Source organism: Delphinapterus leucas, chromosome 2 (assembly GCF_059928025.1).
Source record: "Delphinapterus leucas isolate spDelLeu-1000000601 "Yukka" chromosome 2, BTC_Dleu_Yukka2, whole genome shotgun sequence".
NCBI classification, from domain to species: domain Eukaryota; kingdom Metazoa; phylum Chordata; class Mammalia; order Artiodactyla; family Monodontidae; genus Delphinapterus; species Delphinapterus leucas.
In genome coordinates, this window is record NC_143130.1 from 41,344,472 (window position 1) to 41,366,140 (window position 21,669).

The window sequence follows — 21,669 nt, forward strand, 5'->3', positions numbered from 1 at the left end:
TCATACAGTGCTTGGGTCCTATTCCAGGCCCTGCGCTTACTGTGTAATTTTTGGATAAGTGAGTCAACCTCATACTTGTTACTGGAGACTTTTTCCTTTTTCCTCTGTAAAATGGAATAATAATAGTACCTACGTACCAATAGTACCAAAGGGGTTATTGAGAGGATTAAAGCAGATGGTACCCTAAAATGTTTAGCCTGTTTCATTTGGCAGTGGTAGCTTTTGATAGAGGTAGAACAGTGATATTTTCTCTCTGAGGCAGAAACTGCTGAAGCTGGGCTTGGCAAACACGACAGAAAACGGTCACCAAGAAGTAAGCTCACTAGAGGGACCCTGGAGGAGCAGGCCGTGACCGAAGAGTCCCTTAGTCAGCAGCAGTGATGCAGAGTCTGCACCAGCCTGCATCTCCAGCACCAGCCCATGTCTGGCACATAACCTTGGAGCTGGGGTCCTCAGCTTTCAGGGTGAGTGGGTGTTTACTGTGTAACGCAGTTATTGAAATCCTTGCCCCTAGAGCAGGTCTCCCTGGGTTCAAATCTTGGGGAAGCTCTACCACTTATCCGCTGTCAGGCTTTAAGTGCCCTACTTTACCTCTCTGTGCCTCAGTTTCCTCATCAGTAAAAGGGGATAATAATAGTACCTCTATCCTAGGGGTCAATGCGAGGATTAATCAATTAGATGCCAGAACCTGACATCTAATAAGTGCTGGTTGTTATTACCAAGCTCCAGCCAGGGCCTGGAGCAGAGCATCCAGTGAGACACAAGGTCAGTCTTCCTGGGCATTTACAACAGTGGAAGGGGAGATTTAAAAAAAAATCAGCTTTTGTTACAACTGAGGTACATGCTTTCCAAAAAAGTACAGTGTTTCAATTTGGACAGGGGGTTCCTAATAAATTTGTCTCTTGCTATGTGGGAGGAGAGGTCCAGGGAATTGTAGGGAAACGTACGTGGCTTCTCAGGTATTACTAGTAAAAATAGACTTTTCTAGAAGGACACACTCCCGCAGGAGCTCCCAGAAAAGACGGGAGGGAAGGTTGGGGAGCTGGGCTCAAAACCCTGGAAACAGTGCAGCTGGGCAGGAAGCGCTCATGCCTCCGGGTACCCTCCCTCAGCAGGAATCAGTGTCAATCAGTTTTATTCTTGCTGAAGATTCTAATTCCAGGGCCAGGGTATCAGACTGTCCTGAAGTACATTCTGGGAGGCGCAGGCATCCTGCTGGACATTTCCTGACACTGAACCTATGAGGAGGGCTGTTCTCTTAATGGATATCAGGCAGGTCCAGCAACACCATCCCCGGAAGTGACATTCAGGTAGGGCAAGAGAGCTTAGCTTTTTTGTACCATAGACATCTTCTAAGAATAATGTTTTTTAAATGCATAAAACACATAGGATTACAAAGGAAAACAAAGATAATGAAATATTAGAAAAAACAAATAGATGATATAGTATGTAATTTTTTGGTTAACTCATGAAAAAGGAGATCAGGGCAGTGGCCTACCACACTGTTATTCTGAAGTACAGATGAGTGTATATTAGCCATAAAAAGGAATGAAATTGGGTCATTTGTAGAGACATGGAGGAACCTAGAGACTGTCATACAAAGTGAAGTAAGTCAGAGAGAGAAAAACAAATACTGTATATTAATGCATATATGTGGAATCTAGAAAAATGGTACAGATGAACCTGTCTGCAAGGCAGAAATAGAGACACAGATGTAGAGAACAAATGTATGGACACCAAGGGGGGAAATGGTGGGGTGGGATGAATTGGGAGATTGGGATTGACATATATACACTAACATGTATAAAATAGGTAACTAATGAGAACCTGCTGTATAGCACAGGGAACTCTACTTAGTGCTTTGTAGTGACCTAAATGGGAAGGAAATCCAAAAAAGAAGGGATACTTATCACTGTACAGTAGAAACTAACACGACATTGTAAAACAACTATACCCCAATTTAAAATAAAGAAGAAATGAAGTACAGATGAGTGTAAACAATATTTTGGAAAATCTGCGCAACTGTAATGTGTCATGGACATATCTGTGATTGCTACTGGGGACAAAGCCCCAGGTGCTGCTGATACTACGGTGGCTGGTAGCCTAACCTCATAATTGAAGGAAATGCTAAATTGCAGTAGGAGATTAGAAGAAATAATGAAAATGTTTTCCCCATTTAGGGAGTCCCTGATTTAAACCGAGAACCTCTTCTCTCGGCATTTTGTTAAATATCAGTTGTACAAGGTTATGTGAAAAAGCCCAGATTTTAAGACACTGAATTTTCATTTGCTTGTATTTTTTGCCAAAAGAAAGAAAAAAAAATACATTTGTGTGTATATTAAATACATCTAGAACAATGTATAAAGAATATTTCATACTTAAAGAAAAGGGAAATGTATGGAAGGATCTAGGTTCAACGCCAGTGCAACCTTCACAAGCCTTGGTCTGGGGCTTCTCTCCACCTCTCTGGGCGGGATCAGTCCGCAGGACAGGCGGAGGAGTGTGTTTCCCTGGATATCCCCAAGCCACACCCCTGAAAAATACCGAAGTCGGTTTTTCAAGTCAGTTCACGGTGTCCTGGCACACGCACGGCCTGGGAGGTGGGCGCCCACTTTTTGTGAGGCCTGAGTTTTGTCCCTAGTCAGCTGTGTCAGGTCTGTTTCAAATCTCTCTGAGCCTTGCTTTCCTGGGTCTCCAGCATCCAACTCCCAGGCTCTCGTTATCCACGTGGGCCTTATTCTGCGGCGCTTTGCAGTTTATCAGAGGCACCTGGAGCAACAGGGGGTGGATGCAGAGATAGGAGCCCGCAAAGACTGGAAGGCAACCTCTGGTAGCTCCTCAGGCGCGGGGGAGCCGGACGCGCCGGGGCGAGGGCTTAATCTACCGGGTGGCGGATTCGGGTTCAACGAAAGGCAGTATTTTTACCCATCAGAATTGCCCAGGATGAAGAGAGGGAGGGTGTTCCCCTCAAACGTGAATCTTTGTTATTCCCACTTATCAGTTGATTTAAAATCGGGGTTTCCGCGTAGGATGCCCCCCCCCCACTCTACCAGCGTGGGGGTATGAGCCCGAAAGGTACATTTTAGAAAAATACCACTACTCCCGCCCCCAGGGCAAGTAAGGGAGCAATTTCAGTGGGACATACTGGGTGTGGAGTGTGGGGGTAGTTATTTCGGCAGATCTTGGCGTTCCTAGACTTCCACGTGAGGTGGTAATCGGCGACAGCGTTTCGTACAGCTCCGGTATTTAATTCCCAAGAAGGAACAAGGCAAAAAGTATAAACAGCCCCTTACGACCGCGGCAGGACTCGAACCTGCAATCTTCTGATCCGAAGTCAGACGCCTTATCCATTAGGCCACGCGGCCGCTCGATGGTTCACCCTCTTTAGACAATCTAAAAAGTATTATTACCGCCCACCGGCTTGCCCAGGACGAATCCATCTGCTTCTTGAGCAGGGGAGGTTGGACCTTGGTTCCCAGAGTTCTTCAGGGAAGGCCCACCCGGAAGTCCTTCCTCCCCACCCCGCGGGCGGACCGGTCCACTTTTGGCTCTCCTATTGGTCGCGCTGGGAGTCTCCCTCTTGCCTCTCGGGTAGCGGCGGGAGTGAGCGGGGCGCAGACGGGAAGTTGCGGCTGCCAGCTAGGCGGACTGCTTCGGTGCAGGCCACACGCCACTCCGAGGCTGCATAGGCCGCGCGGAGGGAGACGCCGCGTCGCCGGCCTGGGGTCGGGAGCCGCAGACCACGAAGCACCGGGCGGACTGAGGTTTCCGGCGGGTTCGCAGTTGAGGGGAGGCCGGGTCCCTGAGCGGCGGCGCGGCCCCTCCCTCTCCAGTCAGGGAGCGAGGCCCTGAGCTGGGCGGAGGCTGGTCCCAGGGCGCACCGCGGCGCGGCCGCCGGGCTCAGGCTAGCGGGCGGGCGGGCGGGCGGCCGGGAGCGCGGGGGCCGCTGCCGACGCCCCCTGCAGGGCGCCCTCGGCCTGCTGGGCCCGGGCTCAGGCGTGGGTCGGGGCCCCGCGGGACGGCGGCCCACCTGGCGGGTTCGAATCCGGGCGCTGTCTCCTAAAGGCGCTAGGCCCTCGGGCTGCGGCGGTTGTGATAAAGGCAGCCACCATTTGCCGAGGACTTGCCGAGGGCCGGGCCGCGCGGCGTGTTCGCCCTGTGTCACCCAAACAGCAGCCCTGTATGACAGGTAGAATCCGTAACCCCATTTTACAGAGTAGGAAATTGGGGCCTAAGGAGCTTGCCCAAGGTCACACGTCTCGTAAGAGCCAGAGCCGGCATTCAAACCCGCGTCCTCCTATTCAGAGTTTGCCCTCTTAACCACGTCTCTCACCTTCCCTGATGAACTTACGTGAACCTCAGTTTTCCTCAGGAGGGGTGTTGCTATTTCCCAAGGTTGTGTGATGATTCACTGAGAAAATGTACCTAAAGGCGCCTGGCACACTGCCTGGGCCGCAGAAGATGCTTAAGGAATGATGGCTGTTAATATCACACATGTTACGTGTGTCGTTAGTAACACTGCATATCATCTGTCTCCTTTAGGATTTGTGGGTGGAAGGCAGGCATGGTCAGAACCATTTCACTGACAGGAAAACAGAGACAGGACGTGTCTCTCTCCACGTCTCTCAGCCAGTAGAAGCTGCCAAGCTGGAGCCCAAAGCCAGGTGTGCTGACTCCCAGCGGGGGGCTCCCTGCACCAACCATGAGCCGCCTGCTCTGGAGGAAGGTGGCCGGCGCCACCGTCGGGCCAGGGCCGGTTCCAGCTCCGGGGCGTTGGGTCTCCAGCTCCGCCTCCGGCCCCGTCCCCAGCGACGGGCAGCCGCAGCCGCCGCCGCGGCCAGTGCCGTCCTCGGAGGGCGGGCAGCTGCGGCACAACCCATTGCACATCCAGATGCTCTCGAGAGGGCTTCACGAGCAAATCTTCGGGCACGGCGGGGAGATGCCCGGCGAGGCCGCGGTGCGCCGCAGCGTCGAGCACCTGCAGAAGCACGGGCTCTGGGGGCAGCCGGCCGCGCCCTTGCCCGACGTGGAGCTGCGCCTGCCGCCCCTCTACGGGGGCAGCCTGGACCAGCACTTCCGCCTCCTGGCCCAGAAGCAGAGCCTGCCCTACCTGGAGGCGGCCAACTTGTTATTGCAGGCCCAGCTGGCCCCCCGGCCCCCGAGCTGGGCCTGGGCGGAGGGCTGGACCCGGTACGGCCCCGCGGGGGAGGCCGAACCCGTGGCCATCCCCGAGGAGCGGGCCCTGGTGTTCGACGTGGAGGTCTGCTTGGCAGAGGGAACTTGCCCCACATTGGCGGTGGCCATATCCCCCTCGGCCTGGTGAGTACGGACAGGGGTCAGGGGACTTGAGCACATGTGGGGGGCCCAGCTTAATGGTTTGGTGAGCTCCCACTATGTGTTTGGTGGGTGGATTTCCAGGGACTGTGGACTCAGTGGTGAACTAAAACAAGCCTTGACCCCAGCATTTACAGACCTTACTTTCTGGTAGGAAGGTGTGGGTAGTAAACAACACCCAAGCAAATGTCACGTGGTAATACGGGCTGTGCAGAGAATCACGTGTGTTGAACTTGAGACTGACTGGGAGACCACTTGAGATCACCTTGATTTGGTGCCTTCCCACTTGCCCTAGTAGCTTCCTGAGAAGTTAGTCCAAGACATTTGAACAGTGTTTCCATTTGGGGATGTTATTGGTAATTTTGGGCAGGAGAAACCTACCTTTTGCGGGAATGGCCCAGGCAGTATAGGACACTCAGCATCCCCAGCTGCTCCCTTAAATGCCAGACCAAATCCTCGCAGCCCCGACCCATTTCAGTGTTTCCAAATACCCACTCCCCTCGGGAAACCGCCCCCCCCACCCGTGACCACCCCCAGCTGAGAAACTGCTTCCTTCCCCGAGCCTTCCAAGCAGGCTTGCAGGCATTTTTGTCCCCAAAAGGTATATTCAATCTCTCTTTTCTTTTTAAATAACTTTCTAAGTGCTACCCAAGTTTCTTTTTCAAACAATGATGGCAGTACTTTTCTCCCCTTTTTTATTCTTCATTCCAGGATTAAAATACTATTTACAACCTTAATGCTTTCAGGCATGGCCAGCAAAAAAGTTGGCAGTTTCTTTATTCCTATTGGAAGCTACATCTTTGTAAAGAAAGCTGCGAAATGTTAAATATGCAGTTGAAAATGGTGAAAGCATGGCTAAATAGATAAGGTAGGCATTAACGGCTGAAAAGAGCAAAACTAGATGATTCCTCATTGATGTAGTTCCAGTTAAGATGAGAATCTCAGTGCTTACTGTGTAACTTGATGGTCAAAATAGAGGGAATGCTGTCCATCATTTGAGAAAGTAAAGTAGACTGTGGTGGCTGAAAGGAAATTAGGAAACCAGTGATAAGAAGGACTTGTTTTTTGATCTTTTGGTCATTCTTGGCCAATTTCCCTGAAGTCCCCCTTTTCTTTTCCTCCTTCTTCCTCTCCTAATTTTTCATCTCTTTCTCTCCTTGTCCTTCCCATCCTCCTCTCATTCTCATTCCATTCTTGCTGGTGGTACTGGGGGCACTGTGCAGTTTGCCTGGCGGCAGAAGTCATTGCTGAGGACTGGGCTCATGCTGGGGCCTTCCTTCTGGGAGCCTGACTATGGCGGGGGGTGGGAGGTGCCAGATGGGACCCTGACAGCAGTCCACTTTTAACCTGGGCACATCCCTGCCGCGTGGCTGCGTAACATCAGGTTCCTGAGCAGCCCGCAGTTTCCAGTGGGAGGGAAAAGCCTTGGATGGCCCAGAGGGCAGCTTCCCGAAGGCTGCTGGTAAGGGATTTGGTCATCAGACCAGAGGGACATTACACAGGCTGTCAACACCGATCTAAGATTCACAGGAAAAGTGTAGTGTTAACGGCATTGGTCCTGACTCATCTTAAATTTGCCAGAGGTGTTTGCATTTTGGCGTTCTTCTTTTTTTATCACAAATAAATTTAACAAGATGGTTCTCATGTACAGCTGCAGACCCGGATCTTGACAACAGTCTGGCTTTTTATTGCAACTAAAGTCCCAGTCATCACCACAGCCTCAAATATTTGACATCCTTCAGCCTTTTCTTCTGTGTTGTGTTTGTTTGAGGGCTTTGACATGTTGAATCGAAAGGGGAGGAGGTTTCAACTTGAGTCCCTGAGCGTTTTCCCATCATTTGGAGCGTGAGTTAGATTTTACCAGGTTTAACACTAGGAACCTCTTTTTGCTGGTAACCCCTTCCCCCAAAGAAACTAGTTTTATGTTTGTTGTATCTGTTGCGGCAGATAACCCCTCCTCCCCGCCATAAGGGAAACGGGCAGCTTGTTTGCAGCTGTGGTGGCCACACATGTGGCCTCGTCACTCACTTTGATGCTGAGTGGCCTTGACCCTTTGGTGTAATCTGTGGTTCACAAAAGGCTTTTGCTCAGCAGCCATTTCCCCGCACTTAGTCTTGTGGATCTTGAGCAAACTCCAGCCTTTTCCTGAATCAGTGTCCGGCCCCCAACAGGCAGCACTCATCCCCTGCCCCTCCCACCCCAACCCTAGCACATATTTCCTAGCACATGTGCATACATTTCCTCCATTCTGGCACTTTCCCTGGTCTCTCACTGAGGGTGGTTGTTCAGAGACAGAGCACCTTCTACAAGGTGCGTGATTTGCTCTTTGTCCTTCAGAATCTTTCCAGCCGTCAGATGATTCATCCTGTACACGTGTGCAGCATTTGTCTTTTTTTTTTTTTTTTTGCCACTTTGAATTAAAAAAAAATTCCGCTTTGGGTTTTATTATAATTGTCTCTCTTCTTTACTAGCACTTTGAACATTAGCCATTTTGTGCTTATCAACGTGAGGGATAGATAACGGTCATTAAGACACCTCAGAGCCAAGCGCAGACTTGGTGAGCCCTGGGCGTAACAAACACCTTGATGGCCCGGGCTGAATGCCCATCTGGGACCCCCGGGACTGTGGCACTTAGCTCCCTTTCTCTCTGTGGAGGTTGAAAAGTAAAGAGGCTTTTGTAACTCCTCCGCACTCCCAACACATACCTGGGCAGCACCCCGCCCGACCTCTAGCTCTAGGAGCACCCCGTGGTCTCCCTTGTACCCCCAGCTGCTAGCGTAGGGCCTGGCATGTGGTGGTAGGTGTGCAGTGGGGATTGTGGGATAGAACTTGAATGCCTTCGTGCTGAACCTGCCTGCCTCTCACCTCCCTCAGGTATTCCTGGTGCAGCCGGCGGCTGGTGGAAGAGCGTTACTCTTGGACCAGCCAGCTGTCGCCGGCTGACCTCATTCCCCTGGAGGTCCCTGCCAGTGCCGGCGGCCCCACCCAGCGAGACTGGCAGGAGCAGTTAGTGGTGGGGCACAACGTGTGCTTCGACCGGGCCCATATCAGGGAGCAGTACCTGATCCAGGTATGGTTCATGGGGCCAAATGCAGGCTCTGGCACCGGATGGGCTAAGAGCCCTGCTCTCAGTGGCTAGGGAAGGCATTGCTTTTCCTGGCCAGTGCCTCCATCGCCTTTGTAGAAGCTACAGGGCCTCCTGTTGACCAGCCCTGCCCGTGATCCCTGTACCCAGCTGTTCTGTCCCTAGGGTCTGCCTGGCACAGGACCTGAGTTGTCACAGGGTACTAATGGCCCTTATCTCTGTGCGGCATTTTAGAGCTTAGCGTGGGTCTTTGGAGGCTGTGGGCCCCACGGCCTGGGCTGCCATCCTGCCTTGGCCACTGGTGAGCAGCTCGAGCCTCTTAACATCCCTTTTACAACTAAGGAAACTGAGCCTCAGTTTCCTTATTTGTAAAGAGAGGGAGATGGCGGAAGCTACCTCATAGGATTGTTGAGAGGGTTTGAACAGTGCACACATCAAACGCTCAGAACCATAGTTGTGGCAATTCTTAATTCTGTGAAAAGTGCCCTAGGAGAAAGGCAGGGCAGGTGAGAGTAGCCTTAGCCTCTAGCTGAGTGTGCTGAGGCTCAGACAGCCTTGTTGACTTGCCCAGGGCCACAGAGCTTCTGAGCGGCAGTGCTGGGGGCCGAGCCTGATAGCTTGGAAGGCCTCGTTTTGGCCACTCTGTTCCCAAGGTGCCCCTGGAGCTGTTGCTGGATGCTGGGAAGGCCTGTGTGTTGGGATTCAACCAGGCCTGAGCTTTCAAGCGTGGCTAGGGTTTGAGAAGGCAGGCCCCTCACAGGTGGAGGGACAAGCGTGAGCAAGCATGAAGACACTCTTTAGCGCTGGGAGGCTGTGGGCTGGGAGGGGAGGCTGAGGTGGGGCTGGTGGGCTAAAGTGCCGAAGCAGGGGTAGGCTGGCCCCTCAGCTGCAGCCTCCTCCTCAGGGCTCCCACATGCGCTTCCTGGACACCATGAGCATGCACATGGCCATCTCAGGCCTAAGCAGCTTCCAGCGCAGTCTGTGGATGGCAGCCAAGCAGGGCAAGCGCAAGGCCCGGCACCCCACACAGCGAGGCCAGAAATCCCAGAGCAAAGCCAACGGCCCAGCGGTGAGAGCACACTGTGGGGGGCCCCCATCCCCGGCCGGCCTGTCTGGCTTGAGACTGAGCTGATCTGCCGTGTCCCTTGCTCTGGCCTCCAGATCTCATCCTGGGACTGGCTGGACATCAGCAGTGTCAATAATCTGGCAGACGTGCACAGCCTCTACGTGGGGGGGCCTCGCTTAGAGAAGGAGCCCCGCGAGCTGTTTGTCAAGGGTAGCATGAAGGACATCCGTGAGAACTTCCAGGTATGGTGGTGGAGAGGGGCTCTGGGGACATGGGCTGTGGCAGACCCCTAGTGACCCTGGGGAGTGTAGCTGCCAGACCTGACCCTGAGAGGCCTGGTGGTGGTAGTGGGATGGCTGCCCACCCAGCGCCTTCCTGTCGCCTGTGCCAGGACCTGATGCAGTACTGTGCCCAGGACGTGTGGGCCACCTATGAGGTTTTCCAGCAGCAGCTACCGCTCTTCTTGGAGAGGTGAGGGAGAGCCCCTCTGGGAACCCATGGGGGTCAGTGGGTTCCTGGTACCCGGGCCCACCGTAACCAGGTGGTGCTGGGCCTTTCTCAGGCTGGGGGCCTTAGCCTTTCTGGGCTGAGAGCATGGAGCCACTCTGTCCAGTGGTGGCCACCTGGGCCTTGGACTCTGGGGTTTCTACAGAGGCCCTGGAGGGGGGCGCTGAGGCTGTGCTTGTTTCATGTGCGTGGCCCTGGTTTGCTAAGCACCGTCTCTGAACCCAGATCCTGAGCCAAGGACTTCACATCCATCTTGGTTATGTTTGCTAGTGAGTCAGTTTTATGATGTGGTCAGAGTCATAAGCGTCAGCCAGACCTGGTTCTAATCTTAATTATCCTATCCAACTCATTTGACCTTGGGCAAGTTACTTGGTTTCCCTGAGCCTCGATGTTCTTATCTGTGAAACATACACAAATATACTTGACTACAGTTGTGAGGTTCTTGTATGATCTTTTGTGTGTGGGGGGTTGTAGCACAGTGCTTGGCGCTTAGTCATTACTCAGCAAATGGCAGCCATTTTCATTTTTGTGATCTGTCATTCCCCCCATTACCCCTGAGGATGGGATGATATTATTCCCATTTTATAGATGAAGGAACTTAGGCTCAGAGAGATGAAGTGACTTAGCCAGGGTCTCATGGCTGGGAGACGGTAGAACTGGGGTTTCAACCCGTCTCTCTGACGTGGGTGGTTGGGTTGAGGATTGCCAGGCTGGCCCAGGGATTGGGCCAAAGCCTTGCCTCCTGTGGTCGTTTATGGCAGCCCTGGTGTTTGTCCTCAAGGTGTCCCCACCCGGTGACTCTGGCTGGCATGTTGGAGATGGGTGTCTCCTACCTGCCCGTCAACCAGAACTGGGAGCGTTACCTGGCGGAGGCACAGAGCACCTACGAGGAGCTCCAGTGGGAGATGAAGAAGTCACTGATGGACCTGGCCAACGATGCCTGCCAGCTGCTCTCAGGAGAGAGGTAGCCAGGCCCTGGGCGGCTGGATCCCCCTGCAGGGGATGGGCAGGTGGGAGGGCTGGCCTTCGGCTTGGCCTTAGCCCTGCCCTGGTGGACTGGCTGTGCAGGTACAAAGAAGATCCCTGGCTCTGGGACCTAGAGTGGGACCTGCAGGAATTTAAGCAGAAGAAGGCAAAGAAGGTGAAGACGAAGGAGCCGGCCGCAGCCAGCAAGTTGCCTGTCGAGGGGCCCAAGGCTCCTGGGGATCCCAAGGATCAGGAAGGTGGGGAACATGGGTGGGAGGTGGGGCAGGGATGGACCCTGGGAAGGTCCTGGGACCGGGGGGTCCCTTGGAAGGGGTTGCTCCGGCCTTCTGGACATGAGTAGGCTGGGCAGGCCTTTGTGAGAGACCCTCCTCTGGTCCTGATTGTCCTCCCCGACCCTGTGCAGACCCTGGCCCCCCCAGTGAGGAGGAGGAGTTTCAGCGAGATGTCATGGCCCGCGCCTGCTTGGAGCAGCTCAGGGGGACCACAGAGCTCCTGCCCAAGCGGCCCCAGCACCTTCCTGGGCACCCAGGGTAAGCCCTGTCTCCCTAACATGTCCAGCGGCCATCCTTACCCCTCCTTCCACCCTGGGACACCTCTGTTCTGGGCCCCAGCACAGGGGGTGATGTGCATATGGGCCCTTACTAACCTGCTGCCGTCTGTTCCTGCCGTCTTCCAGTCCTGCTCACTAGTTTGCTCTGACTCCTGGGTCACTGGACTTAAGCGGTACAAGTGCACTAAGCACCTGCTGTGTGCTGGGCCTCACAGTACCCTCTGAGAGTACAAATAGGAACATAACTCCTTCTTTCTAGTAGCTTCTCCCTGGGAGGAGCCAGTTGTGCAGACCAGCCAGCGCAGCTGGAGTTTATATCCATGATGAGACAGAAGAGTCATCAGTGTTGAGGCAGTGCCTGACTCTGCTTGGGGAAATCAAGGAAGGCTTCCTTGAGGAGGTGACCCTTCATTCACACCCCATAGAGTGGCAGAGATGAGAAAATAGGGGCAGCCAGGGTGAACAGCAGAGTGCCAACTTTACATTTGCCTGAGATGAGGCCGCCTTAAATTTTGTGCCCTGAGTGCCTCACTTGCCTCACCCTTGTGTTGGCTCCGGTGAACAGCACGTGAGGGATGGAGCTCTGAAGGCTCTGGTGTGCCTCTAGAGCAGTGGTGGGAGGGCAGATCTACTTGCTCCCTGCATGAAATGGAGCTGGGGAAGGAGTCCAGCCCTAGGTTATGCATGTGGGTCCTGACTTCTGAGTAGTACAGGGGGGCTGACATAGGATCTTTCCTTCTGGGATATTCGAATTATTCTAGGGGACTCCGTGGGGGTCCTGGCTGTATCCCAGAGGGAAGGGATGGTGACTGTAGGCCGAGGTCACCAGAAAGCCTTGGGGTCTTGGAGAGCGGGTGGGGCCCTTGCCGTCACACACTGTTCTCCCCCGACTACCATGACACTGCTCTCTTCTGGCGGGGCATAGGTGGTATCGGAAGCTCTGTCCCCGGCTAGATGACCCTGCGTGGACCCCAGGCCCCAGTCTCCTCAGTCTCCAGATGCGGGTCACACCTAAACTCATGGCGCTGACCTGGGACGGCTTCCCTCTGCACTACTCGGAGCGGCATGGCTGGGGATACCTGGTGCCCGGGCGGCGGGACAACCTGGCTAAGGTGCCACCAGGCAGCGGCCTAACGTCGGCTGGGGTGGCCTGCCCCTACACGTAAGGCTCTGGCTCAGGGAGGAAGGGGCTGGAGGCTAGGCACCCCTTCCCCTTGGCTAGAGAGACCAAACCCACCTCAGGCTAGTGGAAAGAGCTCGGGTCTGAGAGTCTGGGTTCTAGTTCTTTGTTTGGTGGCTGCCTTTTCTGTCTGGACCTCAGAGCCCTGTGGGGCTGAGGGTGTGGTGCTTGGAGCGGGTGGGACTGAGGCCCTGCTCCTGGGCCCGGCAGCCCAGCTGCCCTCACAGGAGTGTGCAGAGGGAGGGCTGTTGGAAGTGACGGGGGATGAGCTTTGTCCCCCTTTTTTGAGTGTAATTTATTGAGCACTGATTATATTCTGTGTTAATAAACGTTTTACAGTGCTTCCCTTGTTTGTTTCCCAGGCAGTCCCGTGGTTATCTTCATTTTAGAGTTGGCAAAACAAAGGCCTAGGGAAGTCAGTTTCTTGTCTGAGCTCACAAACCCTTGAGCTTTTGACAGGCAGGTGTTGGGGAGAAGCCATAGCACTTGAAGTGGCCCAGAATTGAGAGTCCTGGCTCTGCGGGGCAGCCTGAACCACCCGTGGGGCCTTAGGACAGAGGGGCAGGGATCAGTCTGCCCCTTTGCACCTGAAGGATGGATGAGCGGGCAGGAGCCAGCCTGGGGCAGGGCCCAGCCCTGACTTCCCACTGCTGGGCTCCCAGACCTTTTCCCGGGGAGGTGGCAGCTCTGGGGAGAAGCGCTTAGATTTGAGTCAGCCCAGGCCTCGAAACCCAGCCTGCCACCATTGTGCTGTCATTTTCAATTTGTCACTCCCTGTCTATGAACCAGGGGAAGTGCTGTCCACTTCCGCCCCAGAGCTGATTCTGAGGCTAAACGGAGGGAATCGCGGAAGGCCCCCAGCGAGCTGCCTGGCCCGGAGGGGGCACCCGGTAACCAGAGGCTGCTGCTGCTGTTCTCTGCGCAGAGCCATCGAGTCCCTGTACAGGAAGCACTGTCTTGAACAGGGGAAGCAGCAGCTGGAGCCGCAGGAGGCAGACCTGGCTGAGGAGTTCCTGCTCACCGACAGCAGCACCATGTGGCAGACGGTGAGGGCGGGCTCTGAGCCTGAGCTCTGGGGAGGGGGCTCTGTTCCCTCAAGGAAGGGGTGGCCTTTTGGGTGGGGGCGGGGTGCTGGATGCGCTCAGTTGTCCACCTCAGGCTGTCCTGGGCTGTCTGTGTGTCGCAGGGAGGGGTGGTGGATTTGGGGCAAGCCAGCCCTCTGCTTCACTTCCTTGGTACCTGGGCCCATCCAGGTGGAAGAAATGGGCTGCTTAGAAGTGGAGGCCGAGGCCAGGATGGAGAACTTGCGAGTGGCAGTTCCAGGTCAACCCCCAGCTCTGGTGAGCTGGGCACCTGCTCAGGGGTTGTCTGGGTGGGTGTTGGGTGGCAGGGCCCTCCTCTTGTGCCCAAGTAGCTCTTTCCCCCCAGAGAATTCCCAGGATCTTGGGGAGCTGGGAGATGGCTGCCCTGCCTTTGGGTGGCCCCATACTTGTTGGAGGCCAAGGAGGAAGCCTGAGACCTCATAGCCATCCTGTCATTTCCCAGCTTACCTGCTTGCCATTTCAGGCCCTTTTCCCACCCCCTACCCCATGGCCCTCGCTGAATGCAGGTGCTGGAGCAGGGCCTGATCTAGGTGTGTGGCCCCCACAGACTGCTGCTGGTGGCCCAAAAGCCAGCCAGCCAGCTTATCACCATGGCAACGGACCCTACAATGATGTGGATATCCCCGGCTGCTGGTTCTTCAAGCTGCCTCACAAGGTATGTGTCCTGGTGTCCTCGCTGTGCTCAGGGCGCACAGTAGGCCTCCGGAGTGACTCAAACAGGGAGACTCCCTTTTTGCAGGAATGCTGGTAGTAGTGGCGCAGAGTATGATCTCAGACAGATGTTGTTATCTCTCTGAGGCTTTGTCTTTCTTCTGAAAATTGGGTGGTGAGGGGCATGGTGGTGGAATTAAATGACACACAGGGCATGTCAGGTGTCTGTGCCACATCTGGTACATGATAGGATCTGTTGACTGATGGCTGTTACTGTGAGGGGAGCTAGGTGTGTGTGTGTGTGTGTGTGTGTGTGTGTGTGTGTGTGTGTGTGTGTGCGTGCGCGTGTGCGGAGCTAGGGGTGGGTGTGTGTGCGCGCGCGTGTGCGCGCGCGCCCCCCAGACCGCTCTGCTTGAGGTTGTGGGCTCAGTGATGGGCAGAGCCCAGGCACACAGGGCATCAGTTCCCCAGCTAGGGGTCTGCTATGTGCCTCCAGCCCCTGCTTCCTTTGCTCTCTTCAGGATGGTAACAGCTGCAATGTGGGCAGCCCCTTTGCCAAAGACTTCCTGCCCAAGATGGAGGACGGCACCCTGCAGGCTGGCCCAGGAGGTGCCAGTGGGCCCCGTGCCTTGGAAATCAACAAAATGATTTCTTTTTGGAGGAATGCCCATAAACGTATCAGGTGGGTCACTGTGGGAGGGCAGAGACATGCTGTCTGTCCGTGCCTCTGGCCGGGTTACTGCAGTCTTGGGATCCCTTCCCCTGCCTTCCACCCAGGGGCCCCTGACAGCCTGTGCTGCAGTGGAGGGACAGCCTGGTCTAGAGGCCTGGCTGCTTGTGGTCCTGGTGCCATGGGACCGTGGGCAAGGCTCGTTCCCTCTCCAGCTGCAGTTTCCCTGTTATGTAAAAAGAGGGGTACTGTAGGACCTTGGCGGCCCCTCCCAGCTCTGTGGCCCCTTCCATGGAGGGCTAGTAGCCTGTAAGCTCTGTTGGGGGCTGGGAGTGGGTCCTGTAGGCTGGGAATGGCAAATGGGTCGAAGGCTAGTTCTGAGGGGTTTGTGGCTGCCAGCGGCACACTCTTGTGAGAAGGGTGCTGTGATGGGTTGGTAAAGTCTGCCCTGAGCCTGGAAAAGGCAGTGGTGGCAGGGCTGGTGCTGGGTGCCTCATGGATACTCCAGGACGGGGGCCGAAGCTACCTCAGATGCCTGGCTAGTTCCCGGTGGCTTATGCTCCTAGACGGTAGATGCTAGGCCCACCCTGAGTCAAGTCAGTGGGAGAAGGGTTGAGGCTGGGCAAGGAGGGGGCACAGCAACCCCCAAAGCTGGGCAAATGAGGGCCGTGTTGTGATGGGGGATGGAGTGTGTGCTCCCTATGGCTGTGCTGAGCAACCCGTCTGTCCCCATAGCTCCCAGATGGTGGTGTGGCTGCCCAGGTCAGCTCTGCCCCGTGCTGTGACCAGGTATGTCCTGGCAAGTGGTTGTGGGAACGGGAAAACGGGGGCGGGTCCTAGGACCCAAGCAAGCTGCTGAGCCTCATGTCCTCCCCCCAGGCACCCACACTATGATGAGGAAGGCCGCTATGGGGCCATCCTGCCCCAGGTTGTGACCGCTGGCACCATCACTCGACGGGCTGTAGAGCCCACATGGCTCACTGCCAGCAACGCCCGGGTATGTGTCCTCTGCACCTCTGGTCCTGCCCTTTCTCTCCTGTGTGTCTAGAAGCTGGGGTTGCAGAGGGACTTTGCTGAGGAGCATGAAAAGGAACCTAAGATCTGGGTCAGGCAGGACTCAAGTTCAAATCTAGCTTCACAACTCATCCAGCTTTTCAGCAAATATGTTCTGGGCACCTGCTCCTGGCCAGACATTGACAAGGCATGCTAGGCACAGCTATTGTGGAGTCTAGATGGGGCTGGGTATAGAGCCAGGCACGGAGCAGGGATTCTTTACCTGGAACTGTGGAGTTTGGGGCACTGCTGGCTGGCATTCCTTAAAACCATCCCCTCAGGAAGGGCTCCAGCATTCTCAGTCTAGTCAGGCTCCAGGGATGGGTGGGAGGAGTGTACTGGGGTATCTAGGTCGGGGCTGACCTCACTCTTCCTGCAGCCTGACCGAGTAGGCAGTGAGTTGAAGGCCATGGTGCAGGCCCCACCCGGCTACATCCTCGTGGGTGCTGATGTGGACTCACAGGAGCTGTGGATTGCAGCTGTGCTTGGAGATGCCCACTTTGCCGGCATGCATGGTGAGCAGGGGCCGGAGCAAAGCGGTGGCAGCCTGATGCCTCGCCAGGAGGATTATTTCTGAAGCCTGTTTTCTCACTCCTGCCTCGCCCCCCAGGCTGCACAGCCTTTGGGTGGATGACACTGCAGGGCAGGAAGAGCAGGGGCACCGATCTACACAGTAAGACAGCTGCCACAGTGGGCATCAGCCGTGAGCACGCCAAGGTCTTCAACTATGGCCGCATCTACGGGGCCGGGCAGCCTTTCGCTGAGCGCCTGCTAATGCAGTTCAACCACCGGCTCACGCGGCAGGAGGCAGCTGAGAAGGCCCGACAGATGTATGCGGTCACCAAGGGCCTCCGCAGGTGAGGGTGCCTCTCCCGTCCACGTTACCCCAGGGCCTCAGGCTTGCTTTACTACCTTTACCGCCCCATTCTTTTCTACCTCTTCCCATTACGTGAGTCCTCACCTGGCCCCTCTTCCTCCAGACCGCTGTGACCTAGTTCTAGGGTGGTTTGTCCTTGGGTTGTGACATCTGCTTGCTTAATGCTCAGTTTTCCTCATAGAGTTAAAGCTGTGCTTTTGTTATGCTGTCAGAGCTCTGGTCATGCAGAGTGAACAGTAACGGGGGGTTGCAAACTCACCTGCCTACAGGGAGTGAGAGCAAGTGCAGCAGGCGGTTTAGTAGGACAGCTGACAGGAGGGCCTATGGAAAACCAGAGACTTTAAACTGATTTTGACAGAGGAGAAAGCCTTCCCAGGCTTCAGTTTGCTTCCGCCCATAGTACCTATTGTTTGCTCAGGGCCTCAGCAGCCTCCTAGGAGGGTTCCTGAATCGAGTGTGAGGGAGGAGAGGTGCCTTTACAACTTGTGTGGGTATAATACACGGTGTCCACGTTTAATTAGCTGACCTCCTCATGGAAAGACTAAAAGTTAAGTGATAACAGTTCAGTAGTAACTGCATAAAGGCAGAAAAGGGGAGCCGAGTATTGTCCAGGGAGGTGAGAGGAGGACATGGGGTTGGGGGTGGCATGCACCGTGGGCGGTGTGTGCTGGCGGAGGCAAGGCAGTGACGACAGAAGAGGTTGGGCCTTAGTTGTGGAAACATTTGCTGGCCTCACAGAGTCTGGACTGAGGGGTGGTGGGGAAACCCTGGTGCACCTTTGAACAGGTGAGTGGCGTGGCTCTGGAGCCATCTGGAGACGAGCCTGGTGATGTCTGAAGTTGCACTGAAGCTGGGAGTCTGGGGCAGTGGGGACTGAGAAGGGTCAGTCGGGCCTGGCTGTAGGTTCTGTCTTCTGTCCTCTCCCTTTCAGGGAGTAGCCTGTTCTATTCCCCCCTACGCGCACCCCCCCCCCCCCGCAATGTGGGGTGATAGCTCTTGCTGCCTTCTGGACTACTACATGCCACCTGCTGGTCATGGGGCAGTGCAGTGTCTAGGGCATTAGGACAATAATAACAGTAGTGGTTCTCCTGTTGGAGTATGTCCTTTATTGGGCTACCCTCATGTAGTCCCCAGAATCCTGGGTTCCTGTCTAGGCTCTACCTCTTCCTGGCTGTGTGATCCCACAGTCACTTAGTATCTCTGAGCCTTTTCCCCCTCTGAAGTGGAGCTTGTAGGGGAAAGGCACGACCCCAGGGTGGTTGTGGAAGTGGAGAGGGGATTGAACGCTCCTAGCCCAGGGTTTGGCATAGAAGAGGCGTTCCCGTGGGAATGACAGTTGTGACACTGCACCCGCCCCCCCCCCCAAGGTATCGGCTGTCAGATGAGGGCGAGTGGCTGCTGAGGGAGTTGGACCTCCCTGTGGACAGGACCGAGGATGGCTGGGTTTCCCTGCAGGATCTACGCAAGATCCAGAGAGAAGCTTCTAGGAAGTGAGAACTGTCTGTGTGTTAAGGATGGAGGGCGGGTCTGGGCTGGCCTGGGGAAAGCTGGGATGCTTTATTTTTAGCTCTAAGATGCTAAAAGACAAAGCTTGCCCTCTCTTTGTTCCTTGCCCCCCAGATCACAATGGAAGAAGTGGGAGGTGGTTGCTGAACGAGCCTGGATGGGGGGCACAGAGTCAGAAATGTTCAATAAGCTGGAGAGCATTGCGATGTCTGACACACCACGTACCCCGGTGCTGGGCTGCCGCATCACCCGAGCCCTGGAGCCCTCTGCTGTCCAGGGGGAGGTATCCTACTACCCTTGGAACATGGGGAGAGGGTCGCAGGGAGGGCAGGGTTCCTGTACTACCTCCTACTCTAGTGAACTGGTATGTGGTTTAACCCTTCTCGCCTGTGCCTACCTTCCCTCCCCAGTTTATGACCAGCCGTGTGAATTGGGTGGTGCAGAGCTCCGCTGTGGACTACTTACACCTCATGCTTGTGGCCATGAAGTGGCTGTTTGAGGAGTTTGCCATTGATGGGCGCTTCTGCATCAGCATCCACGATGAGGTTCGCTACCTGGTGCGGGAGGAGGACCGCTACCGCGCTGCCCTTGCCCTGCAGATCACCAACCTCTTGACCAGGTAGGCAAGGCCCGTGGCCTCTCTGGCATGACTATATACCAGATATGTGGGGCTTGGACCAGGCTGAGCATGATCTGAATTTTCATCCCCCCCAGAAATAAATGTTCCCACTTTTCTCTCTGATTTTTAAAACTTGTAGCAGTCTTAAAAAAGACTGGCCTCAACCTTTAGAAAAAATTTTTTGGGGGATTGAAAGTGTCATATACCAAGACTAGATCACTGAGGTGGTGAGAAGGTAGAAGCCAGGGCAGTTGTTCCAAGAGTAGTTCTCAAATTGTGCTCCCCTCAGAACACACCTTTCTGTTTTGAAAATCAAAATGACAGAGGCTTTTCTCAACCCGTAGAAAACTGAGATATTTTCTTCCATTCGTAAATGTTAATTCTTAAGTGCCAGAAGTTTGTTATTCTGAATACTGACAGAAAACATTGTTAATGGGGAAACTCAAATGTGATTTTAAAAACATATTTTTTTATATATTGAGTTGTGTTTTTTTTTGTAGTAAAATTCCTAGTTTATATGGTTACATTAATGATGTTACAGTTTCATGTTGATCTGCCCCAGAACCAGTTTGGGAACCATGATCTATCCTGATTAATGGGTAAATAATGGATGTTTTACAATACTCAACACTGTCTCCGCTGCCCTCTTAATCATCTCCTGGGGGGGGGGGTTATGTTTAACAGAGCTAATGAAAATCCTCATATATTCAAATTCTGGCCCAATAATTGAAATTTTGACATCAATAAAGTGTACCAAACTGGAAAAAAAAAGGTGTGTTTTGAGTCCATAATTGCACGTGTCTCAGCGGGAGGTGTTCGGCTGCTGGATAGCGGGCAGTGCTGGCCCTTCAGCTTTCTTTGCTAAGTGAACAGAGCTGGCTGGGGGGAGGCTCTGCCTTACGGATACCAGGTCATCTCTCCTGGATTCACAGCAGGGACATGACTGTGAGAGGAGGTCGGGTCTCTTTCAGGTGCATGTTTGCCTACAAGCTGGGTCTGAATGACTTGCCCCAGTCAGTCGCCTTTTTCAGTACAGTCGATATCGACCAGTGCCTCAGGAAGGAAGTGACAATGGATTGTAAAACCCCTTCCAACCCAACTGGGATGGAAAGGAGATACGGGATTCCCGAGGGTGAGCACAAACACCTTTGTTCCTCGTTACTCACTCGTAGGACGTTAGGCATAGAAAGTGGTCTTGGACAACACGAAGCTTGGGGCACCAGAGGATAAGAAGTCTACTTCTTGTGCTGTGTTCTGGGCTGTTTCAGTTTATAATGTGCCCTGGCTCCAAAGTGAGCATGATGCTCAAATCACAAAGGCATGTGTTTCCAGAAAGCTGTTCACAGTAAATGAAGGAATGTTTGAAACTCTGGTTTCTTCCATCTGTTCCCTTCCCTCTTCAACCACAACGGAAATGTTTGAAGATTTACTGTATAAAGTCAAAGTACATTCTTAAGTGAAAAAACTGTGCTTTGAGTGCCAAACAAGTAAATCAAAAAGCTTATTTTCTATGTATCTAAGATAAACTTATTTTATACAAAAAAGAAAACAGATCCCCCCCAAATGTAACATTACCATTCCTGGCAATTACTCTGAACCCTTCCGTACTTTTTGACCTTAACATTAATTAAGTTCCTTTTCTCACTTCTGACCTGTGAGTTAACAATTCTTGAGGAAGCATCCTAACCAATTTGCACTATTTTTCAGGTGAAGCACTGGATATTTACCAGATAATTGAACTCACCAAAGGCTCCCTGGAAAAATGAAGCCAGCCTGGACCATAGCTCTGTCTGGAGGCTCTGTATTTGCTCCCGTGGAGCTTCATCGGGGCAGTGCAGGCTCCTAAACTCAGGCTTTCAGCTGTGCTTTTTTGCAAAAGGGCTTGCCTAAGGCCAGCCATTTTTCAGTAGCAGGACCTGCCAAGAATGACTGCCTCTAACTGATGGTGCAATTAGTTCAGAACCAAGATGCCAACACTGGTGCAGGCTGTAGGACAAGGGGGCATTGTTGCTTGCTGGGTGAAAAGAAAGCAGAAGCCCCAAAGTTCACATTAACTCAGGCGTTTCATTTATTTTTTCCTTTTCTTCTTGGCTGGTTCTTTGTTCTGTCCCTCATGCTCTGATGCAGTGCCCTAGGGGAGAGAAGTAACGCTCTAAATGTGATAAGCCTGCTCGGAGGCAGTGGAAATAAAAACAAAGATCCTTTATCTTCTCATCAAAGCCTGTGTTAGTCATGCTTTCTCCCCTTTCCCACTCCTGGGAGGTAATTATGTTGGAGAAGGGAAGAGTTCTACAGTAGAGTAAGGTGGTGCTAACTTCTTTTTTTTGGGCTTTTGTTATACCTGGGGACATGCGTGGGACAAGATGACAGAGAAGGGGCATCAAGATGCTACATAACTCCCCTGAACTCAAATGCCTAGTAGGCAAAGGGAGTGGATGGGGCCAGGTGCATTATGGCTTGGAGTGTGATAAACTGAAGAAT

The 21,669-nt window shown here is 53.8% G+C and overlaps 2 protein-coding genes and 1 non-coding gene across 6 annotated transcripts in view; 1 reads left to right on the forward strand and 2 right to left on the reverse strand.

The window, feature by feature from the left end:
- Window positions 1–3,292: 3,292 nt before the first annotated feature.
- On the reverse strand, window positions 3,293–3,365 carry TRNAR-UCG (transfer RNA arginine (anticodon UCG)). Its single transcript has one exon. It is a non-coding gene; the product is annotated as a tRNA-Arg (tRNA).
- Window positions 3,366–3,588: 223 nt separating this feature from the next.
- On the forward strand, window positions 3,589–21,407 carry POLG (DNA polymerase gamma, catalytic subunit). The gene is made up of 23 exons (XM_022564065.3): window positions 3,589–3,764; window positions 4,543–5,319; window positions 8,209–8,404; window positions 9,324–9,488; window positions 9,581–9,727; window positions 9,877–9,956; window positions 10,774–10,956; window positions 11,061–11,215; window positions 11,383–11,509; window positions 12,455–12,691; window positions 13,635–13,755; window positions 13,963–14,049; window positions 14,360–14,467; window positions 14,985–15,145; window positions 15,869–15,922; window positions 16,013–16,130; window positions 16,566–16,701; window positions 16,797–17,043; window positions 18,431–18,553; window positions 18,684–18,852; window positions 18,980–19,188; window positions 20,160–20,320; window positions 20,896–21,407. The coding sequence occupies exons 2-23, from the start codon at window positions 4,703–4,705 to the stop codon at window positions 20,952–20,954; spliced, it is 3,660 nt and encodes a 1,219-aa protein (XP_022419773.1). The 5' UTR covers window positions 3,589–3,764; window positions 4,543–4,702; the 3' UTR covers window positions 20,955–21,407.
- Window positions 19,671–21,669, reverse strand: part of FANCI (FA complementation group I) — a 79,375-nt gene continuing 77,376 nt past the window's right edge. For all 4 annotated transcript variants that reach the window (XM_022564061.3, XM_089906813.1, XM_022564062.3 and 1 more), the window contains one exon: window positions 19,671–21,319. In XM_022564061.3, the coding sequence (XP_022419769.1) occupies window positions 21,257–21,319 (63 nt within the window). In that variant the 3' untranslated portion in view covers window positions 19,671–21,256. The remainder of the gene's footprint in view (window positions 21,320–21,669) is intronic.